Here is a 12,188-nt window from a genome sequence, read left to right on the forward strand (position 1 = left end):
GCAGAAATTGGGAAGAGTTATTGGGGTAGGTGGCTTAACAACTAAAATACGTCTTAATATGATGAAAATATGTTCTTGTTTTGCTAAAAAAAAGTTGAAATAGAAATTATTATATAGGTACACAATAAAAAATAAAAAATAATATTTACTTAGTGATACTACATTTTGGAACAATTACAATTATAAATCAAAACAAAAAATCATAGCAATGATTTCAAAATTAATTTTTTATTTTAGTGTCGCGCTTGCCTACTTAATATTATTCAAAATTACAAAAATTAAAAAGCTTAATTTTTTTTTTTTGTTTTCAATATAATAATATAAATATAAAATGATTAAAATTGTAATTATTACCTATAATAATTGTTTTTTCAAAATTGAAATTAAAAATTTAACTTAACCTAACGCAGTCACATTATATTTTAATATTTTATGAGTGTTTGAATAATAAATTTTGAAAAAAAAAATGGATATTTAAATGAAAAATAGCAATCATTATTTAAAATTTAATATTACTTATCTAGTTATTGTGTTTTAATTAAAAATATTTCATTGAGACTAGACATTTTCCATCATTATTTGTTTGATCAATTTCTAAACACAGTCATTAAAAAAAAATTTGGACTGATTTTCGAATTAGTTTGTTTTATCCTCATATTAAAGCTAGACACGTTAATTGATATGTGATACAATGTCACTCAAAATTTGTTTTTACAGAAATTTAATAATATTTAAGACATATGCACAATTTTATTTGATAAGCGTTTAAAGTTTATATCGTTAGTGTCTTTCGCTTGGAATGATTTGATTTCTTCATATATAATGATATTATATCATCAAATTCATACCGGTTATATGCTATAGGAGAGAGTTCTTCAGATTTTTTTTTTGATTATTTATTTTAAAACAATGGCAGGCAAACGCCTGTCTATAAAGTCTATTATTAGTACTTTTTTAAGGACATTTTGAACAATATTTATAAAGGAAAATATTATTATAGTTATTTAAGGCTAAGACTTCAAATATAATCTATAATTCAGTTGTCATAAGTCTATAAATAGAACCATACATAACCTACCCCCCACGAAGAATCATTTTATTACAAATACATAGTTGTAGAATAAAAAATATATATAACAGGGAATTTGCTTTGCTGTATATTAGATGTCAAGTGTATTTAATCATTGAGTATGGTCACTTTAATAGTTTAATGGATGTGTTGAATTTGATTTAAATGATAAACAATGGCTTATTATGGTTCATTATGTTAAAAAAAATAATTCTGAGTAGGAAATTTTAAACTTTTATCTCGTACTAGATAAAATTTTCTATTATAAATTACCTTGAAGGTTGAAAGTTGAAGCATTTTTCAGTTAATTATCATGTACCTATACATAAGAGAAAAATAAACAACACACATGCATTGTAAAATCAATAAATTTACTGTTTTGCTCAGAATTTAAAAAAAATTTGCTCAAAAAATACTTCCCATAATTAGCGTTATATATCATCATAAATTTTCTACACGTTAATATATATTATACAAATTTATGTATTCAGATTTCAGACGCAGATTATGAGTGTTTACCGGATTTCGGGACAAAATTTGTCAATGATTGACTTATTATAATTTAGGATATATTTATGTATAATATGCATCTTTGAGGACATTAGAAACCCTTACAAGGACTCATTATAAAAAAATGTAATTATTCTCGTTGACCACGTGGAGTTATCCGCCTCCTCGCTCAACCCTTTTCTATGCCTCTACCTATGTTAAAGATAGCGAATGGTTAATGTTAACCACATTGATCTATATCAGGCAGATAGCATATTGGATTAGTACCAATAACAAACTAAATATATATTTAATATTTATCGCTTGAATTTCATTATTTCCTAGGCGTTAGATAGGCAACATATAAATTAGGCTTTAAAGTTAAATTATCGTTGTATCAATTTTCGATTATACCAAATTTGCATACACTTATCCACCGAGATTGTGTGGTGTGAAATTAATTATCAGTTATTTATGACATAATGACTATACTTCACCACAATAGCTTGCTGTATAATAATAATATGCACTCTGCTGTCACTTCTAAACCGATTAAGAATGTTAAACTTGTTTACTGTCATCAGATTTGATTAAATTCCCAGGTGTTTTTGTTATCATGCGTTTTATAATTGTATTTATTCTGGTAACAACTTATTCTAATAGAATATGATATATACAATTATTTACTCATTAGTTTTGAAAATATAATTAATTTTAGCAAAAACGAAGCCCCTGATTACGAACACATAATACTGTATATTTATTCATGCCTATTGGGCCAAACAATTTTTCTGGTAGGTTACCTAATAATTATTAATTATATTTTGATTATTTTTTCTGGACATTTTACTTGTATGAATTCAGATTTATATTATTTTGTGTTTTTGTATTAATGAAAACATGTTCAAATCTCTAGTAGATAATTTTAACAAAATTATTATTTTTTAAAATTTTGATTAACTAGAAATTTGTAATGCAGTTATAGAAATTTTTCAAAATATATTCATTTAAACTTATTTGATAATCAATATCGTTATTAAATTTATATTTAAATTAATATTTTATTTAATTGATATAGATTGTCGTGTTTTATTTTTTTTTGTACTAAAATAATTATTAAATATTTGAATACTTAATCTATGCATACATAGGTAAGTAAATATTTCATGGTATACAGTCAAACTCCCCCCCTTCCACTAAAAAAAGATTATAATGAATAATTAGTAATATTATAGCATTAAACTAGCGAGCATTAATATTTAAGTTTGTGATTTACATAATAATTAAACTTATAATCTGTATTCTATGGCCGCTACTAAAAATACGTTTGTAATATTTTCTAGTACCTATAACTTTACCAAATAAGGATAATATTGTTATATGGTTGTTCAATGCTCATTCAAAACTTGTTCATATTCGCTCGTCCTATATTAATATTTTATTGTGTTATCGTCATATAATTTTAAACAAAAAACAATTGAATCAAAAATTATGAATTAATTGTTTTGATTCTTAATATAAATCAATTTCACTTTAATTATATGACAAATACTGTTCTAAAAAAAAAATTTGGTAAATTGTTTTTAAGTCTAGACTTCTTATAAGCTCTTAAAAATATTTTACCATAAAGAAGGAAACGTGTACAAGAAGTCTCGTAAGTACTACCCTTAGTAACTCAATGAAAAATCAGTAATTAATTAGACATTTTTAATTGAATTTTTATTTAGTTTTTTAAATTTTCAAGATAAGTATTATTTTTATGATAATATTTTTTAAACAGTTTCAAAAAAGTAATTATTAAAATTGAGTGAGAATCGACCTAGTTAATAAGCAAATTAAGTTTTTTATCTCGTAAGAATAATAATGTTAATGAAGCAGAAATCCCATGATTTAATCCGTTTCGAATGGAACGCAAATAGTTTTTATGGTGATTTATTATTATCGAATTATTAGTATAACTTTCAGCAGAAATATTAAAATTATTAATAAATATTGTTAACTAAAAAAAAAATTATTTAATTTACAGTGAAAAGACAATTGTTGAGATATCAAAGTGCAATAACTGGTCTATTTCCAGTTATGTCGGATGACAAAAAAGTGGCTAGCGTTAGAGATAGCGTTTATTGTGCTGCTGCAATTTGGAGTTTATTTCAAGCGTATAGGTAATATATTTATCTAATATTTTATTTAAGACGTATTACAAAGTAAAATTATTTTTGTTATTGCCATATTATGTTCCTACAATAATAAATAATTATAAATATTCATGTGTAATAATAATTTAGTTTTCTTTAATTAGCAAGCCATATTATAAATTATTGTTTCCTTTATTAAATGAATAAAAATATTATACAATTGAATCATCAACAATATTTATTAAATAAAAGCTAATGTTAGTAATATAAGATAATGCTAATTATATATCTTTGTTATTGTATACTTACAGACGAATAGATGACGACAGAGGAAAATCTTATGAGTTGGGCCAGTCTGCGGTGAAGTGCATGAGAGGAATATTGGCATGTTGGATCAGACAGGCGGATTTAATAGAATGTTTTAAAAAACATCAGTGTAATAAATTTGCATTACATTCAAAATTTAATTTGGAAAATGGTGATGTTGTTCACTCCGGTGAAGGATATCCTCATTTACAGGTAATGAATTGCACATTGTTAATTTCATTTCATATTGTAAGTTATAGAAAACTTATTCATTGGTAATTGAAGTAATGTTTTATGTTTGTAATTGTAAATAATATTATTTCTTTGATATTTTTAATTCGTAAAAATAATCATAATATTTTTAGTCTCAGTAAACTCACAAATGTTTTTTACATATTTTTCTTCTATTCTATATGCATAAGTACCTACTTAATAATATAGGAGTAGCGTAATTAGACATTTTTTTAAGTAGGTCTATAATTAAAATTTGTTTTGTTTATGTATATTATTATTACCATTAATATTACAATTTTCATTTATTACCGAGTACAATATACTACTTGATAATTATGTATAATCGATTTTTTTTTGTGTGGGAAGAGTGATTCCTAGGTTTCCCACTCGTTTTTTTATTACACTATAAGCATAAGAATTAATCAATATTGATAAAAATGTATTGTTTATTAAAATATTTCCATTCGAAATTGTTTAAAAACACAACAATATTTTAAAGTATAAATTTAAGCTTTAAATGAACCAAAAATTCAAAGAAATGCTAAGAAATGTATTTTATAAAATATATAATACACATTATTAATATAGGTATATCATGGGTAATTATATATATTATATAGAATGTAGATCTAATTTAATTTTAATCTCCTTTTTTATATTTATTAATTATATTAGATGATGCGTGAGTTGCAAATAATAATTTTTTAGCCTCTTAGGTATATTTTAATTATGTAATACTAGTAATTAGTATTATGTTTTCAATATTAAATGTACAATTAAATTAACACTTTACATTTTGCCATTTTGGTATAATAATTATGGTAGAAAGGTTAACAGGTTCTAGATTAAAATATTTTTCATACTTCAATTTATTCATGTAGATAACGCATATTATAGTTCAGACACAGACATAATATAGTACTATATAATTTGATATCAATTATATCACATGCCTCGTGATTCGATACCTAACCTAGATGATGTTATAGGCTAATCGAAGCTATATTACGTGGATTAAATCGATGAATATTTAGTAAATATTATAAAATACACACTTAATATATTCATCATTATATTTAAAATTTAATTCATCATAACGTTTTAAGTATCTGAAATGTAATTTTGTTGATCGAATTTTTGTTACAATTATTGTTGCATTTGTATAGAAACACTATTTATTCTAAATGCTAAAACATTAGATATACACTATACAGTTTATAGTAGATGCATACACTTACTATGTTATTGTTATATAATATGTATAATAGAATGGAGATTTGAAATATACCTATATTTTATAATATATGTAGTGAATTTAAACTGTTTATTTTTACACAGATTGATGCCGTATCGTTGTATCTTATATACTTAGTCCAAATGACTACATCGGGGTTACAAATAATTTATACGAAAGACGAAGTTGCGTTTGTGCAAAATTTAGTATACTATATAGAACGTGCTTATCGAACGCCAGATTATGCTATGTGGGAACGGGGTAGTTCGTACAATGACAACACTCCTGAAATTCATGCAAGGTTTGTATTGTGTTGTTAATGTTATTATGAAAAATTATGAGCATTGCATCAATTACGGCGCTATGCAAGGTTATGAAAATTGAAAATATTTTTTTCTTACTTTTATTGAATAGACAAAAATCTCCAATTATCCGAATTCTGAAAAATCCACCGTTAACATAAACAAATAATACCTATTGTTATATTGAATTTTGGAAGATGGCAATTAAAAATTTAGTTTGATTTAAGGATAATAAAATCTTTACTTATGTATATTGGTATTTATTATTGAGGGATTCTCATTTTTCCATAGGTATATATTTATACAGTATATAGAAGTACGCAAGACTAGATATCTGCCTTGTTCTTATCATTATTCATTGTTTATTTAAATTTGCTTACCAGATAATAATTATATATATATATGTTATGGGTAATGTTAACATTTGGAAAATGTCGACATTAGCTATCCGTTTTGGTTAATGTGTAAATTTTCGTTATAAACATGAAATATCAACATTACCCGTATAATGTTAACCTTATCTAGTCAATATTGAATAATGTTACAAGTTATAGTATACTAAATAGGCTATAGAGTTTTAGATTCTGAACGAAGTGATGAATGTATTGATTTTACAATGATGTGTGTGTTTTTTTTTTTTTTTTTTGTCTGTGTACAGCATAACTAGTCGAAATAATGCTCCAATTTCAAACTATGGGGGTGGTTTCCGATGTAAAAATGAATATCCTTGGTGCATTATAGAGGTAAAAAGTTAACATTTTCCAACAGTTTTCAAAAAAATCGAGAAAAACAAAATAAAAATGACAAAAAACGGCAATTTTTACGCAAAACCAGTTTTCGGCAAAATCGATTTTTTTATTTTGCTATAACTCAAAAACTAATCGATGTAAATACTTGAAATTTTCACCAAATGTTTATATTAGCGTTCTCCAAACACAGTTAAATTTTCAAAGAATTTTGACTTTTTTTGAACTATTAATAGACAATTGAAATTTTCAATTTTTCTAAGTATTTTTTTTTTAAATGACGATAAAAATTTTTTGGCTGACCAGGAAATCTTGAAAATTTAATACAAAGTTTCTTATAAGTTGTTCTTAAAGTGATAAAAAAAAATCCGAAATAGTTAGTCACAATTTTTTTTTATAAGTGCTTAAAGTTCGAATTTATACGAAATATGTCAAAATTGCGAAAATTTGCAAGTAATTTTGTGGTTGAAAAATCGTAAAAATTTTTTCTTTTATAACTAAGTTTTAAAAATTTGGTACAAGGTTCTCCATAAATTTTTCTTCAAATATCTGTAAAAAAAACTCTACCGGATTCAGACAAAAAATTTTTATGAGTGTTTGAAATTTAAATTTTTACAAAACCGCGTTAAATAACGGTTTAACCACAAACGATTTTAAATATTTGTTATTATTCAAAAAGTATAAGTCGTAGATACATGAAAATGTTACCAGTTATTTAGATTGGCATTTTCTTTACATGATTGAATTTTCAAGAATTTTTGAGCTATTTATAGACAACTGAAATTTTCAATTTTTCTGAAAAATTTTTTTTGAAGTGTCGATAAAATTTTTTTGGCCCTATCAAAATACTTGAAAATTGTATACAAAGTTCCTCATATGTTATTCTTATAGTGATTAAAAAATTATAAGAATACATAGGCACAATTTTTTTTTTAGCATTTGAAGTTCAAATATTGACAAAAATTCGTCAAAATTATGAATATTTGCAAATTATTTTGTTGGTATAATTCATAAAAATGTTTGTATAGGTAGCTAAGAGTTGAAAATTTAATACAAGATTTTTCATAAGACAGTTTAGCTTACAATAATTATAAAAGAACTTAAATGTTGATGTATTCAGGCCATTAAAACATAAACCACCTTTTTCACCAACCACTGGAAATTATATCCTAGGCTGACAAATCATCTTCGTTCAGAATCGTTTTTCGTATACAATGATACCTATCATTGCATTCAAATTTAACCTACCCTAGTCCGAGGTCAACCCCCCCCCCCTAATGTACAGCAGAACGGTACCCACTTGCCCGCTTTTTTTATTGATCTTAATGAATACATCGACATTCGACATCTAGGTCATTAGTATAAGAATTATGGGTTAGGTTATAAAGTTATTTACATTCTTTACACTTTTTTAAATTAAATTATATAATTCAGGTTTTTTTAAGAGTATAGAATTAGTTTATTTGTGTCCTGTGGGTTTGGGCTAAATGCTTAACAGATTTGTTCAGAGATGTGGGGTTGCGATCCTGGTTGTATTTGTGGCAATCGGTGATGATGTGGTTCATCGTTAGAAAAATACCACATGTGTCACATAATGGGGGTTCGTCTTTACTCATCAAGTGGCTATGCGTTAGATATGTGTGTCCAATTCGGAGTCTGTTGATTGATTATGGTTTCTTCTTTTCTATTGAGTTTAGGCATTTCCATGGATTGACATTGTTTTTAATTTTGTTTGGTTTGGTGTTAAGTTTCCGCCGCGCTAATGAGATAGCCACTTCTTGGCTTTGGCTTTGTCTTCGGCTGTGTCGTTGTTGCTTTTATTGTATCGATGCATTAGTGGACCCATTTTTCAAGTTTTGAATAAAAATTAAGTTATCTGTTATTTATAAATTTTAGAAGTAGAACTAAATGGTAAAATTAACTGATATGCGTTTACATTATAATATAAATGTTTAGTTCTATCGGTATGGCCAAAAGTGCATTGGAATCTATTAACGGCTGCAATCTGTTCGGTGACAAAGGAGCCTCTTGGTCTGTGATATACGTAGACATTGACGCACACAACAGAAATAGAAGTATTTTCGAAACACTACTGCCTCGAGAATCTAGTTCGAAAGTGAGTAAATGCTGTTTTTTGCCATTTCCTATAATATACTATAGTGTTATATAACTCTATATATTTTTACTTACATAATATCATAATATTATATAACATTTAAATATTTTAGTGATGATAGCTTATACGACGTTTTTCCAATAAATCAGTTTATTATTCCAAAATAAAAATTAATATACCCAAAAAATATTTTTATGTAAAAAAGTATACACGGTTTTTGGATTTAACTGATATAATTCAAAAATCGGATATCAAATTTAGACCCAATACTTATGATGGTTGAACACCAAATCAGATTATATTATAAATACAGTATTATCTAATATACGTAATGTTATAATTTATTTTTTTTAAATTTATTATGTGATGACAAAATTTTAGATACTGATAAGATAGGTTTTTACAATAAACCGTTTTATCACAATATAGTAAATACCAGAGTTGGATTTAATTGAAATTAAAATCGCAAATTACCTACAGTTCAAGTAGATTAGAAATCTTCATTCTGGAAATAATATTTTATAATGATTCAATTTATGTCAAAATTTGGATCTACTAAAATATCAGTTGAATTTTTGTGTCAGTTTGAATATCGGCTCATTTTCATCGTGATTACCATATATATACTTACATTACCTACCTTTCTTTTAGGCCGTCGATTCAGCGTTAATATCAACCGTGTCCTACCCTGGCTTCGCCACTCACGAAGATGTGTTGGTGTCATATACCAAAGCCAACATTGTGAAGAAGCTCAAAGGCCGTTATGGATTCAAACGGTTTAAGAGGGATGGTTACAAATGTGTCCTTGAGGATAAAAAGAGAAAGTTCTACAACGTCGGAGAGACCAAGGTCAGTGATAAATCACATTAGCAAAATGTTCGATGATATGTTTTAATTTGGTAATATAACCTATGTTTTAGGATTTCGAAAACATAGAGAACGAATGGCCGTTATATTTTTTGTATATGATAATCGACGGAGTGTTCAAAAACTTACCGCATCAAGTCGAGGAGTACAAAACGCTATTAAAGGACGTCATGACCATCGACAGTTTCGGCGGTCTGAGTTCAAATTATATTTTTTATATTATATTATTAATAATAGAATTTAACACATGGAAATCTATTAATTCATAGTATTATGAAACATGTAAATTCCTCCAAGTTTATCGATAACAAAAAAGAGCTAGTTTACTTCACTGATATCAACAATTGTGAAAATGAAAATAATATGATAATACCTATTGAAGTAAATAATCTTGTGCATGTGAGTGTCTTACTTATGTACCACAATCATTTATCCGAAGATAATATTATAATGTATTATACATTTTTGATAAAATATATAGTTAAGTTTTATCATGTTTCAACGTTTGATTAAAATGTTGATCTCATTCAAAATATTATAACCAACTTAACTATGGTATACGTATTATGTTATTATTCATAAATTAAAACTAATTCAGTTTATTTAAATTTTAATAATAAATTATTGACCGGTAGAATTCACATGATACGCTTACTATTTGAAACCCATATGGCTAGTGAATGGGGTTTATAGTTCAATGGGGATAATATGCATAAGACTATAATATGCCATAAGAAGTGTAGACCATACAAAATTAATATAAACTAGTTTATTATAATTAAATTCAACCGACTTCATGAGCATTTTAATTTTCTCAAAATTAACTTGAAATAATTAGCTTTCCCTATATTTCTATTAAAGTTGCATTGGAAATGTAAGTGTAATATTTATTTCGTATTGTATTTATATTATAGTCATATGCAACTCAATAATATGAATACTTGCAGATGTCCAAATATATTATTCAATATCTAAACTATAGTTATGTTAGGTTATAATACTTAATTCAATATGAATATTAAATTAAATCAAATTGACTGCATTTTCTCAAGATTAAACAAAAAATAAAAAATATTTTTAAAATAATCACTACAAAATGTAAATATAATAATTTATTGTTGCTTAAATTTTGAATTTTGAACATATTATTAACGAATTCATTCTGAAGTTTGCATATTCGCGGAATTTAAGTTTATTATTTCATTGTCATTTTCTAAAATCCATTTCAGATCCTTACATACCAATGTTTTATTACATTACCAAGGAGAACGTGGAATACGAAAGGGCGGACCCGGGCAGTCAACTGAGGTCAGCCGGTCCCGAGTATGAGAATGACCAGGACCCACCGTTGTTTTTGTGGAATCAAGCGTTATACGTCATTGCCCAGCTTCTCACATCTAACCTATTGCACATAAACGAGCTGGACCCAATTCGTCGATACCTACCATCTTATAACAGGCCCAAACGGCCGGGACGTTACTCCGCGTTTCAGGTAAAAAATATAAGCTACATAATTTATTTATATATTAAATACACACGTCAATTTGTTTCACGACTAAAGTACTCGATAATAATATTATATACCATAATTATATGGAGTATTCTTATTAAAACGATTATGAAAGCGATACTTAATCAATAGTTATTATATAATATTTATTTTGTTTCACATGTTTTCATAAACGAACCAGACAAGGCACAGTTCTGTAAGTAAAACAAAAATTTGAACAAAAGCATGGTGTGATGATTTTTATACACTCTGTGTACCTTTCTAATCATTATTGAATTTATTAGAAACTAACACGATCCTTTCATCTGCCATGGCAACCAATATATATAATAAAATTGCCTGAATGGGATTTAGTTAAAAATTGTATTTTTTTACATTGAAATTAAAATAAGGTAAAAATTCTTAATATTCATGCAATTATATACGTATAATAGAATATACTTAAAAGAAACTGCAGCAATTATTATTATTCATGAAGTCGGTGTATAAAAATAAAAACCAACCATTACTGTTTCTGAATGATTAGTTTCTGATTTATATTTTGTATACATGTATTTTCATCAACATTACTCAATACTCAATTTTTCTTTAAAATACATTTTTTCTTTAGTAAGATACCTAATAAAGCGTTTAAATTAAAATATTTACAAATTTAATAGCACACATATTTTTTTCATCATAACATTTGTTTGACCTTTAATGTATTATTATTTTTATTTTTTTATCATGATGTGTGATATGTGTGTGATACTCTAAAAATTTCGTATTTGTGACTAATAGGCATGTATATGTGGTATTTAGGATATATGGCAACAAAATAAGTAATACCTATAGGTATATATAAAAAAAATCAAGTTTTATTGCTTAAAAGTTCTTATAATACTTGGTTATATCAATTATTTTAAGATCATAATATTATTTGATGGAAAAATGTTTACCAAATTCAAATCGTGACATTTTTCTAAAATTTTTTGGGAAGAACAATCTAGTAATACTTGTTATGAGACTAGAAATTGGTGAAATAACTTGAAATAAAGTCTGTATGTGTCTAATTTGTTGTATTATCAACATGCTTTGGTTGAATTATATTCCTAAACTTTTACTGCTGACTGCACTATAGAACTACGCCACTATTATGCCCCTATTGCTGTAAAATATTTCGCTCAGTATTATATATGTT

The 12,188-nt window shown here is 26.0% G+C and overlaps 1 protein-coding gene across 3 annotated transcripts in view; it reads left to right on the plus strand.

Annotated features, from left to right (window-relative positions):
• LOC114132237 (probable phosphorylase b kinase regulatory subunit beta) overlaps window positions 1–12,188 on the plus strand; it is a 40,905-nt gene that overhangs the window by 9,142 nt on the left and 19,575 nt on the right. For 2 of the 3 annotated variants that reach the window (XR_007605647.1, XM_050205824.1), the window contains exons 2-9: window positions 3,585–3,720; window positions 4,005–4,212; window positions 5,572–5,768; window positions 8,472–8,631; window positions 9,283–9,480; window positions 9,552–9,690; window positions 10,728–10,990; window positions 11,190–11,204. Coding sequence is in view for 2 of the 3 variants with exons in the window: in XM_050205824.1 (XP_050061781.1) it covers window positions 3,585–3,720; window positions 4,005–4,212; window positions 5,572–5,768; window positions 8,472–8,631; window positions 9,283–9,480; window positions 9,552–9,690; window positions 10,728–10,990; window positions 11,190–11,204 (1,316 nt within the window). In the remaining variant the exon portion in view is untranslated. The remainder of the gene's footprint in view (window positions 1–3,584; window positions 3,721–4,004; window positions 4,213–5,571; window positions 5,769–8,471; window positions 8,632–9,282; window positions 9,481–9,551; window positions 9,691–10,727; window positions 10,991–11,189; window positions 11,205–12,188) is intronic. The other variant, XM_050205825.1, reaches the window with a different exon arrangement.

Source organism: Aphis gossypii, chromosome X (genome assembly GCF_020184175.1).
Source record: "Aphis gossypii isolate Hap1 chromosome X, ASM2018417v2, whole genome shotgun sequence".
Classification (NCBI taxonomy): Eukaryota; Metazoa; Arthropoda; class Insecta; order Hemiptera; family Aphididae; genus Aphis; species Aphis gossypii.